The sequence below is a fragment of the Anopheles bellator genome, chromosome 2 (genome assembly GCF_943735745.2).
Source record: "Anopheles bellator chromosome 2, idAnoBellAS_SP24_06.2, whole genome shotgun sequence".
In the NCBI taxonomy this organism is placed as follows: domain Eukaryota; kingdom Metazoa; phylum Arthropoda; class Insecta; order Diptera; family Culicidae; genus Anopheles; species Anopheles bellator.
Window position 1 is genome coordinate 42,120,129 of NC_071286.1, and position 26,534 is coordinate 42,146,662.

Sequence of the window (26,534 nt, forward strand, 5' to 3'; positions counted from 1 at the left end):
GGCCACGAAGAAATGGGTGTTCCTTCGAATTATCTTGCGATTCCACATCGGATCGCGGTGCCCACATCCACATGGGGCTCGATCCGCGGGCAAAACGATCGACTGGCCCCCGGGTGAGCCGAATTTATCGATATTTAGTGTCGGATTTATGCGTCCAATCGTATGGCACCGTGTGTGGTACCGTCCGTCTCGGCGTGGCACGCTTCTTCTACGTTCGTTTGTGGCTCGGCTTCGAAGACATTCCGAAACTCCACGCCACACGCCACGGCCTTTTCTCGGTGCCAGCGAGCAGTGGCGGCGCGGTGGCGAACAAATGAACTCTGATGCTCGATCGAGATGGATGTGATCTAATTTGTAAATGGATTGCATTAATAAAAGTGCACCGTTCGCCGGTGGGCCAGTACGGCGATCCGGCCACTTGCGAGTTTGCGGCCGCGGACACACAAGCTCGGACCCCACACCGGCAACGATTTGCGCTAATTGAGTGGATTTCAAACTGTCAGTTTGAAATGAAACGTCAACGTTCGGACGGATGCTGCGCGGGACGTACCACGCTGCCTTGGATGCGCGTAAAATATTGCTGACAGATTGATGTTTTATTTTCGTGCTTTCCATTGGTTTCTTTCGAACGAAACAAAGGGAAAATTAATATCGCTGCTAATTGGCCGGCCGTGGGCATTTGTGTGACATGTTGTGCGAATGAATGATTTATACGGAACACGTGGGTCGAATTGTACTTTAGTATGCTTTACCCTAGATGATCGAGGATCGAGAGATCAGTGCAAAGTTGCCATCATTTTATCATACCGAGTTTCAGCAACGGCCGGTTATGCAACTTTTTTATAGTTGATCTGTCGAATCAACTAAAACAGGATATCAAACCGTACTACATGTTGCGGAAAAGCCATATTTGTAGTCAAATACAAAAAAATGGCTCGAAAATGTGGCCACGCGGGGCGTGATTCGTATTCAGTTTTTTTATTTGCTCCGCACACTCCTCGGTGACATTTACGGTTCAATTTGATCGAATTAATGTCATGCAGAAAATGCACCCAAACATGGGAAGTGACCTCCGCCGCCGGGGGGAGGTCACACTGTGCACGGCGCGGCGCTCCCCTTCCCCGAACGATGATTAACAGCGGGAATAACCTTTTTAAAGGGGCCATTACTGGCGCCTTCGCCCGTTGCGAAACTAGTTTATGCTGCGGACCTATCATCCGTGGACTGCTGACGGTAGCGCCGGGGAATTGGAAATACATAAAACACCGTGGTGTTGGCCGCACGAACCCATCGCTTGACCCGTTGCGTCGGGATCAATAAATCAAACAGAACCGCGCACCGCCACGGGATGGCAAAGCGCCACCGCCAATGTTTCGCCGGTTCTTTGCCCGCCTTTCGGCCTGCCCTTTTTTTCTTATTCGGCTGTTGGTCCACCCCGCGGACGACGACAGCCATCGAGAGGCGATAAATTATAGTAATTTGAACGTTGTTTCAATATTTAGAGTAAATCGTGATACAATTTCGTTCTCGTGAGCACACCTCCAGTGCCGGTCGCCGTCGATCGGAGCAATTGTCGATTGTTTCACCTTAGGGGGAGGCGAAATGTAAGCTCGCGTTGAAGTTCAGCCGTTGCCGTTTGGCGTTACATTTAGTGTCGCAGGGCTTTTAGAAAGATCATCCTCTTGGACGTTAGATAAATCGCCAAATAAAGCCCTGTTCTGGCGGCATGTTAAATGGCTTTCTCCTGGTTTGAAAAATCCCGGTACCGTTTCGAGCGATGGTGGACCCACGCGGCATGTCCGTTCCAGAAACCCGTTCCATTAATGTGCAAATGGGTTCGCTCGTGAGTGATCGATTAATGTTCGGATTAATCTTAAGCCTCAATTACGATCGAGTGACTATGATCGATAGCACGCGGTTGGCGGCTACCGTGCCCGGCTCACCGTGCGCCCCCAACCGAAAGCGTTTGCCAAAGGCGTCCTGCCGCCCTGCGCTCAGCTCCGTAGCTTATGGGGACATTGTTGGACAGCTCCACTTTTCCAGAACAGTGATCTATCATTTTTGGAACGAAATAAAAAAAAAAACTGAACCCTCGAAAGTTGCTCTTCGGCCCGGGCGGCCCTCTTAACGGGAGCGTGCCGCCCCGTTTTGGAAGGACCTTAGGACCTGCGCGAAGTGGATTTCGGCACAGCGTAGATTAATTACGATAAGATCCATTACGGACCTCGGCCCGGCCCGGTGATCCGTATGAAGTGGAACCGGGACTTTCCAAGGCGATAGGCGGTTGAGTTGTTGTTTTCTTTTCGGCTGCTCATGTCTGTTACTTAAAGCGGCACTTTTTACCACTCTCCGAACCTTATACAATCTAACGCGTGCGGCGGTAATCAATCAACGCCATGGCACGGACCGGACTCAGTGACCAACACCACCAACTGGCCGATGGGGGTCGTATGTTTGAACTCATAAAATAATTATGCTACACTTTCGACACGACTGTTTCGGTCGATCGGTCACGAACCAGCTACCAGGGGACGACTGGAAGAAACTTGTTCCGATCTCCGATTTTTTCTCTCTGTTTCGAGCCAAATGCATTCGACTAAGCGTGTCGGCGTGATTTGTTTTTTGCTCAACATCAAAGAGATTTTTATAAGATCGCACAAAAATTGACATGCTTTTGTGGTGAATAGTCAGTTGGAATGGCTTCGAAAAGGCGTAGACCTCAGAGACGTAGTCCTCCAAACCTTTTTTCTTTAATTTTGTACTCTATCGTCTAAGAAACATATGAGAATTTGAAGAAACCTAACGGGATTGGATCTTTTGGCAAAACAAATCATTTCGTTCGAAGAACCAAAACCGCCATCTTAATGAACATTGGCTTTGAATGATTGAACATATAAAATCACTCTTAATTCATGAATAGTGGGCCCAATTAGATGCCCATTGGAAAGAATGCTCAAAAACAATAGAGCGCCTCAATAAGTGGACCGATTAGCTAAATCGTGTTTAAACAAATGGAGAGAAATTGAGGAATCAGGCAACCTGGAAGATGGATGCCCCAAAAACACACCACCCGGAGGGTATTCGCATGAAGTTTGTGGTCATCAAATCATGTTTTTTTGCCGAAGCGCTTATGCCACGTCCATCCCAGTAATGTACGGGCACCGACAATGGGGCGCTTACATTACGGCTCAATTGACGCGACGACTGCACGGCCCGACTGAAACCCATCCATCCGTGGCTGTGGCGGACCTTCGGGGAGAAGGAACATAAATCACTGGCACAAGTAAGGACATATTTTGCTTGCTCTCCCGTCAATCGGTGCCCCGGTAATCGATCCGATCGTGGCTTCGCAACGCGTGCGTCGGGTTCTCATTAGCAGCATTATGCTGGCCACACGCTGGCCTGGTTATGCTGGACGGTGATTGCTAAGGTCGACGTGTTTTTTTTCTCCTCCAACGAGACACTATTAATAAATGGTTCAGAGTGTGTGGCTTCGTTTTAACAAGATTTGTTGTCTTTATTGCCTCGTTATGCTGCGTGCCAGCGTGAGCTTTATCCGGTAATTGCGGAGCGCCGGGGCGAGGAACCGAACCGCAGAGAAAGTAACACCACCCGGTCACCACGGTCAGGTGGCCAGAGCAGGAAATGCCCGAGTGATGATGATGATGACGGTAATGATGATGATGATGGCTTATGACGGCTAACGAAATGAGCTTGGCGGCTGTGTGAACGGTTTAGGGACAGAGCGCGCGCGCATGTGACGCTTTTATGGCCCTCGTAAAACGAGACAAATGAGATGAGATCGGATAGGATCGCGTGCCGTTAAGCATAGCTGTAGGTTCACTCACTAATCGCGCGGTGCTCAATATAGGCGGTCGGAGTCAGGGGCGATAGATTCCACAGGATCAAGCAGCCGATTACCACCGATTCAAGTGATAAGTGAACCCTGGCGCACGGACGGACACTAGTTCGCAAGACCCCAATTAAAGTTTCCAACAATGAAGGGGGGTAAAACATAAAAGTTTCGCATTAAGGACTCGCATCGCAAGCTGTTTCTTTTTCCACCCGAGAGATGTGCTCCGTTAGATTAGTCGGTTATCTGGTGGTGAAGGACATTCTCCATTTTCTGTATCTTGCTTAACGATTGTGTTTTATTATCGTCCGTTCCGTATGGGGAAGTCCACCTTTGCGTTTAAGCTCACCGTTTCCGTGCAATCAGATCAGTGCGCCATCGAGCGGATCAGATAAATCGGAACCGTTACGGTACATTTTTCACGCAACGTACGCAAGACGCTTCTTCCAGCCAATCTTTTGCCAACAATCTGAGCCCGCACCGAAGGCGCCAATAAAGATGTCACCATGCTCCGGAGTGCCGCGATCGGTTCGCAGCATCGCACCGGCCGCCAGTATAAATTCCAATCAGTGGCACTCCACCAGCATACGGCCGCCGGCTGTAACTTCTTTACCGCCCGCCACTCAGACGGTGCATCTTCACCGTTTGCGATAAGTCACAATCGGGAATTACACGGTCTCCTCGCCAGGGAAAAAATAAAGGAAGATTATGATCTCGGCGGTCACGGTACAAGCATACCGCATAAATTAAAGCATTAATGTGCTGTACCGCTGATGTGAATTAATTATGTTGTGTTTAGTACAAGCTGCTGGCCTCTTTTTATTTTGTACGACAGAAAAGAATTAATTATCGAATAAAGTTTATCACCATCATAAGTGTTACGAGGAGAACAGAATTACCATGTTTCTTGCGAGTAACTCAACTCAACGGTGACCCGGCGGCCGTTGGAAAGAAATTAACTAGGACCAGAAACATCGCCAAATCGTAAATCTTACAATCCTCTGGAATCGCACATAGAACGCACAACTTGCCGACGCCGGACGAATAGTAATCCCAGTCCGAGAGTAACGCGCCAAGGAACAAGGCATTGCGCATGTTCCGCAAGTGTCACGCTTTGTCACGGCAACGCTTCCCCTACCCACCACCGTGGTTCACGTGGGCCAATGCGTGCCATCGGACATCGATTTTCGGCAGTCCAGTCAAAACAAGCAGCACCGAAAAGTGGCAGTAGCTACCCTTCACACTGCAGTGCCGATGCTCTAGTTACGTAGTCTTACCGTAGAGAGGATACCGTAGTGCCAATAACCCTCGGAACGAGACGGGGGTAAATCGGATCGGAAAGTCACGCTTTGTGGTCGTGATAGTGTTTGTGACTTGTGAAGCGACGGTCAGCTTCCAGCAGCACCCAGCGCCTTCCGGATTCCTTCCGCGTTTCTATCCTAGTTCTAGTGTTATACCTGTTTTTTTTGTGGTCCCGTGAGACACCAGGCAGTGAAAATGCGTTGTTCCGTGTGCAACTACTACTCGTGGAGCTACTTCATCGCGTTCGGCGAAATTTTCATCTCCTTTCACATCGCCCGAGCCTTCCTGTACTGTGCACGCTCCGCTGCAGCTTCGGAAGAGTTGGGCTGCTATAATGGTGGGTAACACATCTTGCTTCTGCAAATCAAAAAAAAAAAATTGGCGGAAGCATCGTGACTCATCGCCTGGTTCTCGTTTTGCAGTGGAGCCCATCTTCGTGCTGCTGGTGTTGTATAACTTGCTGTCACTGCTGCTGATAGTTGGCGTGACGAAGGTAAGCGCATCGAAGTGACGGTCGACCGACGAAAAGCGGTTAATTGCATTAACACAGAACGTTCTGTTGTGTTCGCCGCGGTCCGCAGCGCAACGAGAAGCTGCTCCAGATCTATCAGACCTGCACCATCACGCTCAAAGCATCGGCCATCGTGCGAAGGATAGTGCTGAGTGCCACGGAGTACAACGAGAACAATGTGGGCAAGACGATCATCGAGCTGAAAATCATCATCGTTTTCACGCGTAAGTAGTAGCTCACCCGGTTGGACCGGGACTACTCTGTCTGACTGGCTAGGACTCTTTGCCCGGTGTGTGTCTTTGCAGTCATCTTCACCCTCGAGGCACTCGTGGTGGCCGGGGCCTGTCGAAAGATGCGTCGAGAGCAGCAGGAACAACTGTACTACATCGACGTAGTCTAGTAGGCATCTCCCAGGGGGGGAGTATTAGGGACCTCGCCGTGAGGGGTTCCATAGCAACCGGCTCGGTGACGTCGACACGCGTGTCGGACTGCTTCTCCGTCGTAGACTGCCTGGTAGTAGTACGTTTTGCCAAGAACTTCGGTCCCCGTCTTCGGATTGATAATCTTAACTCCATCCATCCCGCGTGTGTCCCCGTAACGGGGGAGGCACCGGGCGTATACTTTACACACCACTTACACAAACGCACACGCCCGTATCTTTACAATTCGAGGTAGCTTGGTGCTGCTTTGTTGGTAGGTGGAACGTGGACGACATATTGGACGATAGAAAGCCAGAGGACGCCAACCCGCAATTAGCGTAGCGTAACGATTAGTAACTGCAGTGACTTTGAAATCAATCCTTTTGGAAACGATCCCGTTGAAACGGTGGTGGTGATTTATTGTTTCTACTCAGCGCTTTTATATAACGATCAAAAGTATCAAACAAACATAAAAAAAAAACATTGTAAAAAATATGCCGACACTCCAAGCAAGCATTAAGGTGGCCTCGTACGTTCGGTTCTGCATTTGGAAGTATTTAGAATAAAAAGAAGTACTATTTTTTGCCGCACTTCCGTGTACTGTTTGGGGCGGGCTTTCTTCCTGAAGCTGGGGGATTTGGTCTTTCGGCACATTTCGCACGCTGCTCCCGACAAGGATCAGCTTGATCACGTTGCTGCTGTTGCTAGGATCCGTTATCTTTTTAGGTGACCCGGTTACGTTAAGCGGCGAGCAGCGGGACAACGTTTTCGTGACAATAAAGCCCATTCCCCGCAGCGGTGTTCACAAGGGTTCGGAATTCGTCCGTTTGGCTCACCGCTCGACTCATGCTCGCGATTGATGACCGAAACGACGCCGCCATCACCGAAAAGGACAACCGAAGGTGAGCAAATGCGAAGGAAAAGGCCAAACCAACACAAAACCCGAACGCGCACACTACAAAGCCGTCCGCCGAAAGTAGGAGAAAAAACAACATCAACAATCCCCGGGATTCGTTACGGTTTTCAGCGCGTCAAGTGACCATGTAGTTGTTGTCGGCGGCCGTTCGGGCGGCTCGGTCTGAAGTTGGGTCTGCCGTGTGCCGTGTGGTCCCGTAGCGAATTCTACAATAGAACACGTACGCACACGGATTATCCACAGCTCGCGGTGATACACTACGCGCGGTGGCCACTAGACGACGGGCACCCTCGGTAAAAGGCCATCAGTTGGCGGCCACAACGTTTCCACCGCGTCCAAGTAAAAGTTTGCAGCCAAATGAGATGGCACCGGTCTCAGCTTTGGGATGCGGCCAAAAGTTGTTGGACTTTCGCGTGAGCTCGAGTTTCCAGTTCCTTTGGCTGATTCGTTTCCATTCATTGTGTTAAGGTTGCAGCATTCCGCCGTCGGCACTCTATAAAGGCGGTGTTGCCTCCAGTAGGAGGGAGCGAGGTGGCTCTATATCCTAATCCGATAGCCGGGCGATACCCGCTGAGATGGATCAGGGGTGCGTGCCAAGCGGAATCTGATTATGATGTGTTGAAATGTGGATCACGGGAGGTCCGGTTGCACCCGCTGAGCCCTATGACCTGCATCAACACTGATGGAACAACCGACCGATGACTACTGATACCCTTCGATGGCACTGCTCGGAGAAGGTCACACACAAGCCAGACACGATTCCCATTATCGTCAACCACTGGAGATCGTCCACCGGCCGGGCATGTGATGACAGACCGGTAGATGGCAACCGCAACAAGATGCGCTACCCATCAACCGTGGTCGGACCGTGGGAAGTTTCGGTCCCACCGAAATAACCTTCACCGAATGGGTCAACGAGTGGAGATCATTTTGCAGCAGGACCAGTGAAGGCATAGTGCAGGAACCGCGACATCTTTTCGCTGCGACATCGGCAAATCTAGATTAACACTTTGACGCAACTTAGTCAACTTAGTTCCCGCAGCCTTCGGCCTGGGTTCCTTCGCTCTCGGCTAGCAATTTCTCCATGCCAATTTGTCAATTTGGCTGACAAAATGTCCCACTCTAAACGCTGGCTGGACTGAAACTGGAATCCCGGACTAGGGGTTGAAAGATAAAACAAAAACCATCATAGCGTGGCAAGGAACCGGAATAAATGTTTGTGCGATTCCCAGGTCCGGTCGCTCCGGTCCATTCACCCGGCCGGATCGAAGGCGGATTTAGGGGGATCGACTTTACGCTGGGCCCGGAACGGGGTACGGCGGGGATGGGCTGTCAAACAAATTAACCTGTCACACCGGCGACATGCGTGCCATGTCTGGGGGCCCGTGTTCGCCTGTTATCTACGCATCATCTCTCCGTTGGCTGGCGCTGGAACCGACGGTCACTATTTACCCAGATAATAACTACGAATTTACGCAGCTGCGTTACCGCGGCGGTTACCCCGATCGATCAATCTCCAGGCCGAGCCGAGCCGAGCCGGGCTGGTCCCGGCCAGGTTCCCGTAGAAGTGGTGAGCATTAGAGAGCGCGGTCCCGGGCCGCCATCCCCGGAACCTATCGACAGGTTTTCGGGGTTCGGCCGGTGCGTCGCGTTGCATGTTAAATTGGTAATAATTATACTATCTCCAGAGTTATCTGGAGGGCTGGGCGTTCGAGTGGACCTGCACAATAATCACACCGGAATCACGGAGCCCGCTGAACCGATTTGTCCAACCGATTGGACTGTTTAGTAGGGGCCGATAACAACGTGATAATGATTGATCGTCTATCGTGCGTGCGCCAGACGTCGGCTACAAAGTAGCTGACGCGTGTTGCAGTTTCCAGCTACGAATTGCACGAATGTTGGCCAAAGATTGAAATCATCCACCCGATGCTATCGGGTGGATCGTCATGTTCCTGTAGTATTGCCGGGTATGTCCGTCGCCATCCCGCTTTCTCCGGTTCCAACTGGTTCGGTGGAGCCCCGGGAAGAACATTCCCGACCTGCTGTACCACCGGTGGTTATAGCAAACTCTCCTAACGAATGTGATAAACGATTAATTATAGCTACAGAAATGAATCAACGATCGGACATGCGTCCCGATCGGCGCTAACGGTGTGCAGCCGGACCGATTCCCGGCCCGGCTCTCCTGATCGCGATTAGGTTAAGCGCGTGTTATGACTGGCACTGGCAAGGACTTCCGATTCGGTGCCGGAGGATTTATCATCTTGACCCGGCACCAGTCAAACCCGTTCGCGTCCAGTGGCTTGCGGCGCGCCCCAAGAGGTTTCCGGCACCGGTGGCCTCCGTCCTCGGATGCAGTGGTTGAAATTGATTTTTAATTGCTATTAATTATAAAAGATTGATAATTTATGATATATTATGCAAACATGCACGCAACGCGCTGATTGGATTGAAGAGGATGAGGAAAAGGCCGTCCCTTACCGGCCTTACTGACTGGAACGCCCACCAGAAACCCAATTCGACCGATTGCGCTCCATGCGCTCCGGTCCTGGCGTTCCGAGCGTGTGGGCGTCCGTGTGGGCGGATCTTGATGCAGCGTTAAATGGGCCTTCGTCCCGCGCAAACGGTGGCAAAACACTTGCCGCGGGACGCCAATGGGCCCGGGCCCGCCTTGGTCGATTATGCGCTGGGAGCCCTCCATCGTGGACGGGTGGGACCGGGTGTAATAATAAGCCCCAAGTATCGTGTTTCAGGCTTCTGGAGTCAGCTTGGTCGCTTTGTAAAACCAGCCAGCCAGCCAGCCAGCCAGCCAGCTGTGGAATGTGGAAACCGGCGGCCGAATCTCTCGCTCTGTCCCTGCGCTCTGGGAGGAAGATCCAAGCCAAGGATAACGGTCCGCCGGTTGCCGTTGTGTGCGATCGAATCTTCACGGCGGTCCGCCGTTCGTCCTGGCCGATCCGAGTCCGATCGCGGTCCGCAAAGGGTCACGCGGTGATCTCGTGCGCACATCGGACAAATCGTGATTCAGCCTGGGACGGCTTGGCCGTCGATTTGTGCAACAAAGTGGAGCCCTCGAAGCGGTCCGTCGTCGTGAAGATCGTATCGCCAGTTTATTGCCGATAAATGCACGAAATTTGTTACGAACTTGTCCACGCCGAGTGGCTGAACAGCCGAGCATTTGATGTAGATTATGATCGAGGCGATGGAAGATCGGTTGTTCGAGATCGATTCGATTTTAGGAGCCGACTTTGGTACGTACGAATGTTTGCTCGTAAGAATAATGGTTCGAAGTGGAATTTTGATAAGTTAAAATATAGGCAATGGCTAATGGTTGATGATTAAAAACAATTAACGAAAAGAAAATTTAATTTTGAACATCCAAACCATCCTTGATTGATCAACGGTCTTTCCAAGTATCCACAGTTGCTCGTAAGCTGCCGGATTGTTCGACTTAGACATCCCTTTTGATATTTCACTATTCTTTCCAATTGTCACGAAGCGAAGTGAATGCCGCAAGAGGCCATTTCTCAACACGCTGCGGGCTGCTCGATTATTCTATAGGGTGGGCCCAAATCATCGACTGTCGCTGTATGGCACGTCGTCCTGTTGAATCCAAACGTCGTTCACGTTTTTAAGCGGCCGGCCGTGATCTCACCGACTACTTGATGAAGATCCTGACCGACCGTGGCTACAACTTCACCACTACCGCGGAGCGGGAAATTGTGCAGGACATCAAGGAGGAACTGTGTTACGTGGCATTGGACTTTGAGCAGGAAATGGCCACCACCACGTCATCGTCGACACTGGAGAAGTGTTACCAGTTACCGGACGGACAGATCATTATGATTGGCAATGAGCGGTTCCGCTGCCCGGAGGTACTCTTCCAGCCGGCTTTGATTGGCATGGAAACGTCCGGTGTGCACGAGTCGGTGTACAACTGCATAATGAAGTGTGACGTCGATATCCGCAAGGATCTGTACGCGAACACGGTGCTGACCGAGTACGATCAGGAGGAAAATCATGGCACAACCGAAGCGCAAGTACTCGGTCTCGGCAAGTCTGCGTTGGTGTTAAAATAAATTTGCTAATAATAGCCATTAAAATATTTCGAAATTATGATTTGAGTCATCTGACAGTTGCGTTCTTCAACGGTCCGCTAGGTGGGTAGGGCTCGCACTTTCAAATTCCAGAATGAAGTATGACGTTTTAAAAATCAAGTAATCGGTAGCTCAAAAATTCAAACACTTGATGGACATCGAAGGATGGCACCGATACAAGCGCCGATGGATGGACATGGTCTTCGTTTCTTCAAGTTTTCGCTCATTATGTGACAAGAACAAATTTGAACAGGAAAAGAAAAAAAAAGTCAGACATGAAAACCTCAACCGATCAAGAGTAAAACTTTTTTGCGTCATAGCATAAGTGATTCTACGGCACAACGAAAGCAGGTTCGTGTGAACTCGCTGACGATGGCGACTGAGTGAGAATCCGTCCACTCTCCAGCCGGGCCACTTTCCAGCTGATCCGAATGACCCAAATAGTTGTCTCGACAAGGCACGGTCGGCATTCTTCACGAGGACGTTCCGTGACCTCTGCCGTACCGCCAGATCCGGTTTATCGGAGACCCAGCGAGCGTAGAAATGTTCGTTGATAGATTGAAACATCTCACCGGGACCACGACGAGCCCCGCCCGGAGAGAGTGCCGATGACGGCACGTGCAAAAGCACCCGGACAAATATGGTTTTACGAGTGATTTCTTGGCCACAGGACGGCCTACCGTACGGTCCGGAGCGACGATCGTTAGTTTAGGCATTTTTGTTCACCGGCCCACCATAAAAGGATGTCTGGTGCTTATGGGTCCCCCAAGGGAAAGGCTCGCCGGCTGGCTGGCGCGCTGGCGGTGTTTTATTAGTTTGAGGAATCGGTTTCGAAAGCGAAATTCTCCGAACTCGTCACATCTTCGCCTCTTGGGACACGATTTTTCCGCAAGCCCATGCCCAAAAACAGTAGTCGAGCAAACACGCCGTAGGGAGGTGTCAGGTCTTCGCAGACCCTCCTCGCGGATCTAGCGATCTTTGACACCGAGACACCGCATGGCGAAATCCAAAACCGGCCAATATGGTGGCTGCTTAGCGCCGATGGTCTGGTGTGCCGTTTTTTTTTCGGGGTACCAGTTGCCCAATCGTCGGCGGCGACTACGACGACAGAGCGCGGTGCCAAAGGGACTCTTATCTATTCTAATTAATGGCGTGTCCCCGTCGTCGCCGGCGTGGCGTAACCAGGAGGGGGCCGTTGTTCCGTTACGACACCTTCGAACATCCTTCACCCTACCCTATCGAGACGTTTCGATCAGCGCGGATCCGAGGATCGGTGACAACCGGCCAGCTCGCGTTGATGGGGCCGCGTGCAGCGGCCTGCGGTCGGGCAAAAAAATTAACGTTTGATTGAAGCTTCACGTTTTCGTTCCAAACTTGGACGGCGCAGCCGGAGGCCTTGGAACGCCTCGCGGGTCGCGCTGCTGGCAATTCGGCCATTCGAACGGTCTGGCACGGCCCGGAGGCAGCGAGATGTCTCATTTGCCTCGGCCACACTTAGGGGGACAGCGCGAATGGTAATGCGCTTTTGGGGTCTGCGCTGAGCACGACGACGAGACACTTGGCTGGCCCCGGTCCGGGAAAGTGTTGTGTTCTTCGAGGTTCGCGACAGTTTCTTTTCACCCGTAAGATCGGCTTGGAGCTAATTAGTGTCGATGGTTGTTGAGTGAAGTGAGGTTGACACAAAAGGACCTCGCGGGCAGTGCTTCGGATACGCCGAGAAAAAAAAAGAAACGGACCTATGTTGTATCGGACACTTAACGATTCCATTCGGCACCCCAGCGTCAAGTATGGCGGCTTCCGCTTGAAGTCTGGAAGTCATATTAAAACGTTAGACGTGAAGCTGAAGCCACTCCCGGCTCAACCGCAGATGGTCGCGCAGGTTCAGATGTGTATCGAGCACGGCTCACGGATGTGATGCGGTCCTGTGACCAAATTGTCGTGTTCGCCAGCGCCAGCCCAAGCATGCTTTCGCCAGCCCCGTATTAATGTCTTTATTGGATAATTCGCGGTGCGCTGTGGTAATTTTCCCACCGAAGGGGGGCACCGTAATGTCCGCTGAAAACATGCGTTCAATGGGGCCGGATGACTGCTCTAACGACCCCGTAAGTAGCGCGGCCAGATAGAGATCAGCGAATCGGAGGCAATAAATTACGCTTTGTCACCTGTTTAATTTGGTCTTTGTTCGATCAGGCCCACCGATGCTGGGCCTAATGAGCTTCTAACTGCTCCGGAGTAGCCTACCCTCCGGTGGTTGCGGTTTTTGCGGCTGCCAGCTGAGCCAGCCCGATCGAGCATCGGCGTAGCGTAAATCAGTGAATCTGGCCAAGAGTTAGCTGCGGTTCAACCGAGTTACGCTCTCCGTCGAACAGCACCGAACGATCGTTTCGTCGGTTGCAGTGGAACGTTTTTCACTGCCGTTAGCTCATCGTTAGCGGACCTTCAAGCATCCAAAATACAATAATAATTTAAAATAATAATAACAAAACTGATACGGGTGCGCAAGACGCGAACTACGGTGGATTGCACCGACCGTTCCGTTATTATGGGCTGAGATTGAAACTCGTTAACACAATTCTCCGGTCCTGTCAGCCAGCATCCCAGGTGTGGGCTAACCAGTTCCCGGGTGTGGGAGAAAAAGTTATCGAAAACTATAATGATCATAACCCATTCAGGTGAGTTCGCCCTTGCAGTAGATTAAGATCAACATGATCAGCCCCTCGGAACGGTTAATGAAAGTGTTTGCGTTGGAATTTAGATTAGACAGTAGCAGCCATTAATGTACTACTGAAGAGAGTGTTGCAGCTGGTTCATAATCGAAGCATTTGGTAAGTTAATGAATATGCTGCTGTGTTTCTGTATACTGAGCGGTAGTTCGCTTTGCGTTGTGCACCTAGCTCCATAAAAATATATAAAGTGAAATATTATATACATATATTCAGGAAAAGTTGTTTGTTGTAATAGTGCCTCTGATGATCGTATTTCAAATGTTTTGATAGTTGGCTTAAGTAAACAATCTGGCTTAAGTAAACAAATGGCTTAAGTAAACAATCAACTTTCAGTGCTGAAAGTTTCATCTTTTTACGCGGAGTTTATATAAAGTTATGCTCAATGGAACTAGAAAGAAGAAAAGTATGTCTGCACACTCACGTCGAGAACCGCGCGTGGTCTACTTTAAAAATCTCACAAAAAACACAAAAATTCGCAACATCAACTTTATATGCTGTGTTTTACCATTTCCGGGAACCCAATACCACAGATCGAAATATTCAGAGTAGACGTCGTAGTGGAACTTACGACCGGCAGCTGAACTGGAAGGTTTTGAGATCAATCAAGGCAAATTCTGAACTTTGGGTTCGGGATATTGTAGCAAAAGCAAAAGTACTGCCCGGGAGATCTGTCTACGAAGAGGCTACGGTTTTTCCTTGCATGTAAGCATACAAAAAGGACACTTACACAAAATTTAGTCATTAAAACACGCACTAGAAAGTTGTACGAGAAGGTTATGACGAGGTACAAAGGATGCTTGCGTATGGACGACGAAACATACGTGAAAATTGATTTCGGACAGCTTCCTGGACCAAAATTTTATCTCGCCACTGCACAGGGAGATGCCCTCTTGTAGTTCAAAATTTTATTCGCTAATAAATTGGCACGGAGAGCAAGGTTGTGGCAAGGTTTTCATCACAAACATGACGATGAACTTAACGCTGTACAAGGAAGAGTGCTACAAAAAGCGAGTTCTATCATTTATTAAGTCACAGAAAGGTCCGGTTAAGTTTTGGGCTGATTTGGAACGCTGCCACTACAGCAGGGATGATGTTCTGTGGTACTTTTAAAATAAGGTGGATTTCATCGCAACGCAGGATATCAACGCAGCAAATTGCCCTGAACTCCGCCAAATCGAACATTATTGGGTAATAATCAAAAGGAAGTTAAAGAAGACTGGAAAGGTAATGCCAGATGCTGAAGAGAAGAGATGGTCAGAGAAGAGATTGGAACAAATTAGCCGCTGAGGTGCACCAGAAGATTGTACAGAAAATGATGGCATGCAAATGATTTCAAAGAATGTCGACGACCAACAAAGTAAATTTATAATTTTTTTCTCTTACAGCACAGTAAAATACTTTCATTTGAATACCTACAACCTGTGTTCGTCCCAGATTAATTACAACATGTCCCTCCGTCAGTGTCGCAACATCCTCGACTTCGTCTCCTTTTAATGTCTGGTTACGTACTTTTCTCTGCGTTTCGCCGTTGGACAGTTTGTTAGGACTTTTATCTAAGGACTAATTTGTATGTTTGTTTAGGTTAGCTCAGCTTACGCTAGGTCTTTTATCATAATTTTGGCAACTAAGCAATTTGTGCCCATTGCCTGTATCGGAATAAATAAATAAATAAATAAATAAATACCTTGACATGTTTTCTAAGTCAAATCAACCCCGAGATAGAGCTAATTCAATTGTTCCCGATTCTAGGTGGGACGGGCTTTAAATTAACGTGTCATTCAAAAAGACGTATATACTCCTGTATTTGTTTTGAGTTTGGCTTGAGTAACCTTCCAATCCTTTCGAAACAGTTTCGTATTTGCATGACTTGGTGTTGTTTGAGCGTACATAAAAATTCACAGCTAAGTCGAAAAAAATTGCCACTGTATATGCCAATTAATGGCTACAACCGATGAGCTGTGTTCAATAGCAGCCTAGATAAACTAAGGGTAGAAAAAATCGATAATAACTCTAGGAATTTGTGTTCAGGAACCTTATACCATCACCTTATATCCTGGCCACGAGTAACTACCAACTTTTCCTTGGAAATAGAAAACTATTATGTTGGTGAAAAATTTGACACACAACAAATTAAAAATAAAATTTTCAAACAAATAGTGAAATGGCATTGGTATTAAACATTAATCGGTTAAATATTACATGGATAAGCAAAGACTCCTACTATTAATGGTAAACGGGAATTAAACAGAAGTTTGAAAGAGCACGTTCACACAAAGCACCCACAAAGAGGTCCTCAATAGAAGCACCAAGACGCTACCGGAACTCCGAACCGGGTAATGCCATTTCGCGTGTAACGGCATGAGAACTTTCGTTTACCTTACTGTGTGACTGAAACTTCAGCATCATCCAAAATGATTTGCATTATTTTGGGCAAGATTCGGGTCTTGAAAACCGCGAGACATGCTTCAAAGTTACCGTCTCACCGTCCGGCTCTCAAAAACCCATTCCCCGCCATCGGTGTCAAACGGGCTAAGCATTTCAGCGCGTTCGGCTTTGTGGCAGCCGTTCGAGGAAAGCTCGAGCTCCATTCGCTCATTTGCGTAGCATTAACGTTGGTCCCGCCACCGAGCGCCCAAACGAATGTGTATCGTCCGTAATGGTGGAGTGATGTTTCGGTTTTTGGTTCGACCGCGACGCGCGATCCTTTCTCGAGTCGGCGCGGCGTTCGAGCTCGATTTCATTGACGAAACTGAACGGCACAATGAACGTAATCTTAATCTGCCCTCCACCATCTGGTTTCGGTAGGGCGGTTGGCTGATTTGAGTTTCAAAGCTTCGCTTAATAATTGTTCGCCCCGGTTCCGTTGATCCGTTGGCAGATTCGGCCAACTGTCGGAGGAGAAATGTGCCCCACCGGAATTTCGGCTCCTGCGCCGGGGTGTCATGCTGGGCGAGCAATGTCATGGCAGGGTCAGACTCGTGTCTTCCCCTTTGGCGTCCACCGCGCGATAGGGACGACATCTGGTGGTCGCGAGTCGAGTCGGGACGAGAGAAAAGTTGATCGACAGCCTCGAGCAAGTAGAGAGGGCTTCACCCCGCAAGTGAGGCATTAAATATTTTCACAACACTAATGCTACCGTTAATGAAAGCGCCCGATCGCGGTCATTGTTGGCCGGTACAGACACTTACTTACTGCCCAAAATGCGATCATAATTGTGTTCGCGATTTGATTGGGGAGCATCGTGCGCGGAGCGAACGGATTTAGGCTAGGCTCTCGGAATGCGTTTTATGGCGGGGCGCCCGGGAATAGCCGAGGCGGTAGCGATCGACGGAGGCGATCAGTAGCATTGATAGACAATCGCGCCATTTGGGAAATAAATGATTGAAATTTGCGTACGCGTCGGGAGCTCTAATGGAGTGAGGATTTAACCTTTAGCCTCTGTGCACGAATTCGCCTCGGGACGTTCGTGGGTTCCTTGCTGGTCGACGGAAAGTGGAGCATTGCAAAGTTGCAATACGTTTGCGTCGATATTGAAAACTTTTTATGCATTATTAGCGTTATTAGATACTAGGTTGGGGTAAAAGTAATCCATGGTGGTTCGATTTACGTCAAATATGTAGCGTTTTGATGGAAAATTTATTGCGTTTTCCAAAATGTCTCTCTTGTAGAAGGCTTAGTCGTTAAAAACTCGAGCAATCCATTTTCACAATTGTTTTTTTAACTCAATTTTTCATCACTCAGGAAATTTTTTAATACACGAAAAATCACTTGGTGCAAGGTCGGGACTATTCGCTGCATGCATTAAAACTTCTCAACCAAACTTCCGGACTTTCTGGTGAGTCACTAAAGACATGCGTAACATTTCGTTGTCCTGCTGGAACACAAATCCTCTTCCGTTGGCCGACTCCGGTCGTTTCTGGTCAATTGCTAGCTTCGAACGGTGCATTAATTGATGGAAGAAATCTGAATTTAGTGTTTGGCTACATGGAAGTAACTCATAATAAACGATTCCTTTCAAGTCCCATCATGGTGTATCTTTAATATAAAAAATAGCTGAAACGGGTCGAACAACCAAAATTTCCCGTAGCCAGCTGTTGGAGTATCGGCACCATAAACAACATGTAAAATTTCAGCGGCCTAGCTTCAATTTTCGTCTTTTTCAAAGGAAAACTATAAAATGTACCAAATTTTCTCTTAGTTGACCTCCCTTGTTAACACCCTGTAACTCACAAATGAATAAAGCAAACAATAAAGAGTGAAAGCATTTTTTCAAGTGTAAAGTATCAACTTTGAAACGAGCCTAAACTTGAAACTGTACGATCGACACTTCATGAGATATCGATCACTAAAGTCGTCTACCAAGAAAATAATGGATTATTTTTTCCCCATCCTAATATTTATTGCAACAGAAGATATACTCTAGGTACATATCAAACCTCTGGACCGTTGATTTGAAGTTAGCATGTCGATGTCTGTTTGGCTCAAAATTGTACCGCTGACCTTGAAGGAACTTCATCAAATTGTAGGTAAGCATGACGTTGTATTTATTCCGGAAATAATTTAGATAAACACAAATATAGCGCTTCGCCTCTCAATCGAATCGTTCCCCGTACCTTGTGACGGCTTAACGCTGTGCTGTTCAAAATACAGTTGTACACCGATCCGAAGCGTGAAAAGTGGTTGTTCAAATATACCGATTTATTGATAAAAGAGTTGCCTTTTTCGTTGTGATCAAAACGATCGTGGCATGGCGAGGTTGGTGGCGTATTATCGTCTCCAATTGACTCTGGCCGTGGGCCTAATGAACATCTCAGTTTGGGGCTCACATATTTTACCCGATTATGCGAGTTTGGCTAGGTCATTAGTGAACCGTGACTGTAATGGCGCATCGACACCCACCCACATCCGGACTCCGATTCGACACCCGATTTTTACAGCTCATTCGGCGGGGAGTGCAAAAAAGACCAAATCCGGTCGGCTAGGGTAATCCTCTTAGTTGATGTCAACGGGTTCGCTCAAAGGGCACCTCGCAAACGGCCGGCCTACCGACCGTCCATAAACACCTGCCAATCAAACCCCGATCGAGCCAGCAGTTTCTGGCAGATCTCCCTTCGGGCAAGACACGGGATCTTTTCCTTCGGATCGGTTGCCGACCACCCGGGATGGCGATCCGGCGATTAATGGGTGTTGTCCTGGGGATTTTATTGGCAACCATTAAATATAAATTATTTCATCGATCGAGGGACCTCGGTGGGTAACGGGCAGATCGGTACGTCATCGAAAGTGAAGTTGGCCGTAACGTAAAGCCCGCGCCGGGTTCACCGTTAGCTTCGGAGCCGAGCCAGATCCTTCGCGATGATATGTCGTGACGCTGTCGTTTCGATTGCGAGGGCACTGCACCCTGGCCCGGAGTCCTGGCCGGGGCCGCGGAATGGGCTCGTGATCCACCGTGTGATTACATGGCCCCCGGGACGTGCTGAACGGTCCGATACGGATCTTTATGACATCTAAACAGTCGTTCCGTGCGCCGGCAGGCCACATAATCGGTATCAAATTTTATAGCCCTACGCGGAGCGAGGAGAAAATGGAGACATCTTGTATGAGTGTTACGGACCCCACTAGGCAGCCTGACCATTCCCATCGGGCGGGTTCACATGGTTTTGCGGAAATCTGTCGAAGGGCCTCGAAACGTGTGCCGTGTGATTTTACGACTCCGATAAGTGACACTGGACGTCGGGACGTTGGTGACGTTGGGTCGCGCCGGGAGTGCCGTCCAGTTTTGTCCAGGGGCCGAACCGGAGCCAGAGCATTGAGTTGACTTCTAATGGACTGTCGGCTGTCGATCGTAAATGGTCGCGGGCGCGGACCGTTTCGATCAACTCGGGGCTCGGCTCGGTTACCAAACCATCAAGGCCTCGCGCGTCAGGTGAACGGTGAACGTTGTGGTAAGAGTTGAACCAGTTCTCCGGCGAGTCCTCCGGCCCGGCCAAACAGGTGCCAACGGAGGCGACCCCCAAGCGAGGCAGCAGGACGCTTTTCTTTCCGGGGAGACCTTGCTAGCTTTTCCCGTCGTCGTCGTCGTCGTCATCGGGACAGTCGTTAAATATCGTGCCACTCCGGAGCGGCAACGAAATTATTAAATGAGTTTATAATTAAATCGCGGCCGCAACAAGTCGCTTCGGTGCCATCGGTTCGTGCAGGGTGACCCTAATGATGGGCCGCACTAGCTAACCTCACGGACACGACACCGTATTGCGATCGTGCGAGTTTGGCATGGAAATCAAACTCAAAGTTGCTCGCCGGTTGTAAGTGAAGAGTACCAAGTGAGAGGGCTGACGGCGAGTTTTCGCGACCCAACCAACCCGTAAGCTACACCCAGTCAGCCTTGTTGTCACCCGAGCACCGAGCAGGTGGAGATGGTCATTAAAATTAATTAAGACCATTACCAACTGGCCGCTCATATCTGGGCGATATCTTCACCGTAGCACCATTTGGAGCGCAATCGCATAGAACATCTCATTCCGATAGCCGATGGCCGGGCTCCGGGGTGCGCGGAGATCGCCACTAATTTACGGCCCTATCGGTGGCTAATTACAATAATTACACAATTATATAAATACGCAAACTTTATCGATTATGGTAACCGATGTTCGGTTCGAGAAGATTGGATCGGTTGGATTGCCAAATGGCACGCAGTGTGTGGCGTGGCCATTCGCCCGATCGTCCAATTATCGACGTCACGGCATCGGGTAGTGCAAAATTGAGTGCGAAAGGAATTTAAAGCTCACTGGTGGCGGCGGTTAACCTTCTCTACGTCCACTACGATAAATTCCTATCTTCTAAGTATTCATTATTCGCTATCCGCCCCAACTTTGAGCCATACTTCGATGAGACGCGTTTCGATGAGGTAGGTCGCATGATGATACAGATGTTTACAGATCGACCTCGACCGCCCACGGACGAACAGGGACGGCTAGGCACGAACCGTGACAAGTACCATTTGACAAAAAAGCCATTTGAGGTTGCGGGCTTCGGGCCATACTTGAATATAACCGGGCCCCCGGGGGTTCAGGCTCAAGAGGTCGAGAATAAGAGGTTGCAGAACCTGCGGAACGTTGCGGTGGTCCATCCGACGAGCGTTTGTCGAGAGCCATTGGCGACCTCCTACGTGGGATAGCGGCGAGCGAAAAGCAGGATAGCCCCGAGCACGGACAAAGCCCCAAACGACACACAGGGTGGAGGTTGGATCGTGATCCATCGGGATCCAACCGTGTGGTCTTGCGTCGGGGCCCCCGGCAGAGATTTCATTCCATATTTGGCCTAGAGAATTGGGCTGGATGATTGTTTATCCGACCACCGCGAGCTGAATGAGTCTTCTCGCGGGATCGATGTCGAAGTACCGGTCAGTGTCACTGCAAGTCACTCTTTCACGTCCCATCCCGGGGCCATGCGTTGTGTAGCGCTTCTGGACTTAGAACAACACATCAACCATCGAGGTGGATTCAAGTCACACGATCATTGGCGTTCCAACATGCTCATCGAAGCTTAACAGTTGCCCGAAGCTTAACGAACAACGGAAAATGTAGATCGGTAAAATTATTACGGCGATTTTCCTTACTGGGTTGTTCATTAAGTTTTGCGGTTCAATACCAGAGAGCGCTGCCACGAATCTAGTTTGCTTCTTTTATATTGGTACACTCTTCAAATGAACTTATGTGAAGTTCCATTTCAATCGGTCAATTAATTTTAATTTTACAAGCCATTTTGTATCGACGTGTTATAGTATTTTTTAGAATGGAAAAATCAAGTATCGTGAAGTGATTGAATTTTTAGTTTTGAAAGGTTTAAAAGCAAAGGAAAATTAAGAACGAATATTAGTAGTGTATAAGGACTATAGGACTATAAGGTTCTTCGGCTTCGAAACAAGTTAGTTTCCAATCTTTCGATACGAACAACACCTTATTAGGGTGTTAGCATCGGTTTCTTGGGATACGAATGGATTTTTGTGTGGATTGCTTGCAAACTGGTAAAACAATAAATTTAGATTATTGTTGTAACCATTTAGACCTACTGAAAGTAAAAAAAGACCCCGTTTGCAGAAGAAAACCATCCTCTTTCATCGGGGCAATGTACACTGTCACAAGAACATTTTGAAAATGGCAAAAATCCATGAATTAAAGTTCGAATTGTTGGAGTTTCCACCGTATTCACCTGTTGTGGCCCCTAGCGAATTCCATCTGTTTTTAAATAAAAAAATCATGACGTCATAACAACTGCGGAAGCGTATTTTGAAGCCTTTCCAGATTATCACTTCAGAGATGGAAATTATAAATTGGAGTCTCCATGGAACAAGTGTATTGATGTTCAGGAAAGCCATACTGAATAAAAGAGTGTATTTCCAAACCCTAAAAATGTGTTTTTCTTATCGAACGCCAAAACTTAATGAACAACCCAGTAAATTAATGTGACTACACCTTAATTCTTAGGGAGCAAACCGCGAACTACTCAGCATCCCGTTACGCGAAGTCAACGATCTTGGCGATGCCATCAAGAGCTACGGAGAAACGCCGTTTCGAAAGAACCTCCACCGGCGGGATATGTAAATGGAGCCCAGAACGACATTATGCGGCAGCATAAGCGAATCACTCACGGTCCACCGTCGGCCGGCATTCATCTTCCATTCATCCATTTTGTTGCCTCCTTTTACGCCATTCGAGCACGGGCTCCGTCGCTCCGTCTCACCCGGTCCCCATTCATCCCAGTGTCATAAGCCTGATTATGAATAAAAATTAAAGTAGGTAAACGTGTATCCTTAAAAGGAGATCCATAAAAACGGCGAATATGCGAACCTCCTTGTCCTTGTTGCGCAGTCGGGCTGCCGGTTAACCCCCGGGTGGAAGATTGGTTCCGTTTTGCGGCCGGTGCGGATGAGGTGGCGGTGGCCACCGCTTATGCTGCCGGGCTTTGGAGGCCATTTAGCTAGGTGGTGCGCCGCTAGGCTGCTCAGAGGGAGCGAAATCGAGAGTGATCGAGTCGGCGGAAGAACGATCGCAAAATTAACGTCGAACCGAGCTTGCCGGCGCTTGATGACTATAATAAAGTTGATGGTTGGCATGAAGACGATGATGATGATGATGAGGTCTGATCCGAGGCAGAAACCGATCCTGCGCAGGGATGGCGCAATCTGGAAGCTACCGAGTGATTCGGTTCGAATGTATTGTTTGTGTTCAACGACGCGAAACGATAGCAAACATTGTGGAAACTTGTCACTCAACAAAAGTCTGTCACTTTTTACACTAAAGAAGGCAGTTTTGCGAACAACAAATCTAGCTTGAACCTGTTTGCGAGTGGCGTAAGGACCGAATGGTTGGCGTCACGGGGAGCATACCAACCGGCTTATCAGCATATCTTTGCGAACGCTGTGCGAGCATAGCTGTTTCATGCTCGTCTGATGTTGACTAACGCACAAGATCAAGATCGGCAGCCAGGTCGTCGCCAGGATGGTGGGACTTACCCACTACCGGTGCTCGAATGGTTCATCCAGCACGAGACCTTCCGAGTGTGGCGCTAAGATTAGCGGCTTGCGATTAAACTATCACGCCCGCGGTGCGTTAGCATATGCAACGGTCCATCGTTAGTCAGCGGCGTCCATCGGGCCTCTTCAGTCGGTAAGGGCCGTAAGAAAAGTGGCCCACGAAGCGCACGAGGACGCCTGCGCACGACCGGCGCGATTCTTCGCAACAGATAAAATAAGGTGTTTACAGAAAATTATGCTGCCCGTCTTCGCTCGAGCCCACTTACGCATGATGGCGCCGACGATGATGATGCCAAACCGCACGCGCGAGGCTCATCCCAGACAGCTCCAAATGAACCGATCACGACTGCGCGGTGCGGAGTTGGCGATAGGAGTCGACGGACGCCAGCGCCATCCGAGGACAATCGATAAATCTTGCGCGAAGCGAAGCGAGCACCGTGCGCTTTCGCTGGCTGGCTGCGGTGGTGGCCACTCCGGCCAGCCCCACCGTTTATAAGGCTTAATGAAACTAATCAGCAAGCGATGCCGAGACGCTTCAGCTGGAGGCGCAACAAAAAAATACGGGGCACGTGGCCACCAGCTGGGCAGGACACTTTTTGCCGCACGCCACCGAAGCTAGGGCAGCTAGGGATGCATCTACCGCTGTGCTGGAAACTTGAAACTCTCTTCTACTGGCAATTAAAAAGATTTATAAAAATGAACTTTGTGTGGTGATTAGCTGATCGATAAGGTCTAATTGAGAATTTAGGTGCATTTGATTTGGAGTATACGAGAAATGTTAAAAACAGCGTGACACTAGAAGTCCCGAACAAGCCCCGATTGGACTTTGCTTATCATTACACTGTCTCGGATGCCGCAAATTTTTTCCAGTTCCAGTCCCCAATTTCCCACTCTGGATGGAGCGCTCCCTGCCACGGAGCCTTCGGAGGGCCATCACGATAAACCGCTCGCTCGCTAGAAGATGCATCATTTGCCTGACCACTACTGACCGAGTGGTTGTTACTCACTTATGTGTGCAATAAACCATAAAAAAGCAACACCAGAAAGGGAACACCGTTTGGCCGTCCTTTCGGCAGACAGGATGGAGCTGTTTGCTGAGTGCTCCTGCTGGGTGTTTTTTGCTGCCACCGTTACCATTGCCGCTGACGGGCCGTGTGTGTCACTTCTATTTTGATCCTCGCGCCCGGCTGAACCTGCTGGCCGGCGGGTCGCCCGCTGCCGTTTGTGCTGAAAACATAATTAATTATATAAATTAATTAAGTTTCTTTTTAATTAGACAGCAACATGCAATAAAGGTAGGGGGGGATCGGCGGCCAACCCGGGGCTGGCTAGCGAAAGCCAAACGTCAAACGGTGTCGCAAGCGGCAAGTGTTGCGTTTCGCGCGGCTCCTCAGGGATTTCGCGCAGCACCAGCAACGGCAACAGCGGAGTGTTGCTGGCGGCTCTGCGGACATCATTAATCGTCATCTGCCGGGGGCATCGCCGGAGAGTGTCGGCGAAGAAGCATGTTTGTGCACGCAATAAATCGATCGGCCGGCGGTCGCTGGTGGCGTGCCGAGGTTTGATTAGCCGGCTCGGTTGTTGTTCGCTGTAATGGGTTCAGTCTGGCAAATCCTGCCCCCGGGGGATGATTGCCGACTGTCGCCATGCAGATGCGGAGCCGGGCTCGGTGAGCAGTCGCTTTTAGATGCCCGGATAGTTCGATAGAGGCCCTGAACCTGCCGCGCGACGCGTGGTTCCATTAATTAGGTTGATCCCTGCGCTGCTGCCGTGCGTGGCCCGGTGAAACGGTTGGCCGGAAAATCCGAAACAAAGTGTCGCGCAATGAGCGTTCTGGGCCATTCTGTCTCTCTGTCTCTCTCACCTCTCTTTTATTCTCTCGCTCGCTCGTCGGAAATTGTGTCCGTGTATTTTTTTGCTTTTCAATTTTATGGCTTCTTAACTTTCCTGGCCGAGCCAAGCGTTTGGTTTTTAATCATAATTAATTCAATTATCCCTTTGACCAGTGGCGCGGCTGGCCGCCTCCTCCTCATTAACGCCCGGTGCCGGTGCGTGTCCTTCGAAATCGGTAAGAAAGAACGGTGACAGTAAACCGGGCAAGTGTCACCGGTCAGCAGTGGGCCGCCACGGGTCGGCTGACACTCGTGCTCAGTGCCATGTGGCCGGCTGCGCTGTTAGCAGCGTGGTACAAGGGTTTGTAAATTTGCATATGAAAGCCAAAAGCCCGCCAAGGTTCTTTTGATGCTAAGGGCACGCCACCGCGCCAGAGCGGTGTAGTCGAACACTGAGCGAGCATTGCGTTGCGGGCGTTGACTGACCGGTCGTCAAAATGTGCCAGTTTTGATTGTAGAAAAACATTTAATCGAACCTTTTATTGGAAACCTTTCCTGGAATTTTATTTAAAGTGTAATCGTGCCGTCGACGTAACATCGGAAGGAAGTCGTGGCTCTTCCGAGGATCATCCGTTAATACATAGACATAGACAGTTCGAACACTGGACGGGCATAAACTTGAGCGCCAAAATTGGAGTTGATGCTTAATACGGCTCTGCCCATTGTAGTAATAAATAAATAAATTAATTTAAAAAAAAAATATAAAAAAAATAAATAAAAAAATATAAATAAATAATAACAAAATAAATAAATAAATAAATAAATAAATAGATAAATTAAAGAAAAAATGATAAATCAATCAATACAAAATGCTAAATAAATAATGTACGATAAATTACATTAAATGGAAATGGAATGGTCTGCCTTAAAACATTTATTTATCACAATTGTGCCCACAGTGGCCAGTGGGTTCCACCGGCGCGCAGGACCCATTCAGAAAAGCCCCATCTAGGGGCCCTAATGAGAAAATTAAAAGCATGACCGAATCGAAAGACACTCGCGAGAAAGAGAGAGAGAGAGAGAGAACCCCAATCACCATTTTCTTTTGACGGCTTGATGAAGGAATGTATTAATCAGCAAAAAAAACTTAAAATCAGTTCGCGAAAACTCGTGTAATTTATAGCCGTCGGAATTGTAACACAAACACATTTACGCGCGCCGGTGCAAAACGCATGAATTAAAAAGAGCGGTGAAAAGCGCGAAACCGTTTTCGCTAGCAACCTGCGACCGAATCCGTGGCCCTGGCCGGGCAAGGACAAGGGGTGTACTGTGGGTAAGGG

At 49.1% G+C, this 26,534-nt stretch overlaps 2 protein-coding genes across 2 annotated transcripts; both read left to right on the forward strand.

Moving 5' to 3' along the window:
* Window positions 1-5,074: 5,074 nt before the first annotated feature.
* Window positions 5,075-6,624, forward strand: LOC131210610 (uncharacterized). Its single transcript, XM_058203884.1, has 4 exons — window positions 5,075-5,492; window positions 5,578-5,648; window positions 5,737-5,890; window positions 5,972-6,624. The coding sequence occupies exons 1-4, from the start codon at window positions 5,351-5,353 to the stop codon at window positions 6,064-6,066; spliced, it is 462 nt and encodes a 153-aa protein (XP_058059867.1). The 5' UTR covers window positions 5,075-5,350; the 3' UTR covers window positions 6,067-6,624.
* A 4,012-nt stretch (window positions 6,625-10,636) lies between these two features.
* Window positions 10,637-13,016, forward strand: LOC131207556 (actin, clone 302-like). Its single transcript, XM_058200174.1, has 2 exons — window positions 10,637-11,067; window positions 12,881-13,016. Exons 1-2 carry the CDS (start codon window positions 10,670-10,672, stop codon window positions 13,014-13,016), a joined length of 534 nt encoding a protein of 177 aa, XP_058056157.1. The 5' UTR covers window positions 10,637-10,669.
* The last annotated feature ends 13,518 nt before the right edge of the window (window positions 13,017-26,534 follow it).

Coding starts and splice junctions, on each gene's coding strand:
- LOC131210610 (XM_058203884.1), top strand. CDS start 5,351: ATGCGTTGTTCCGTGTGCAACTACTACTCGTGGAGCTACTTCATCGCG. Junction 5,649..5,736: donor TGATAGTTGGCGTGACGAAG/GTAAGCGCATCG, acceptor CGCGGTCCGCAG/CGCAACGAGAAGCTGCTCCA. Junction 5,891..5,971: donor AATCATCATCGTTTTCACGC/GTAAGTAGTAGC, acceptor GTGTCTTTGCAG/TCATCTTCACCCTCGAGGCA.
- LOC131207556 (XM_058200174.1), top strand. CDS start 10,670: ATGAAGATCCTGACCGACCGTGGCTACAACTTCACCACTACCGCGGAG. Junction 11,068..12,880: donor CTCGGTCTCGGCAAGTCTGC/GTTGGTGTTAAA, acceptor TCGGCACCCCAG/CGTCAAGTATGGCGGCTTCC.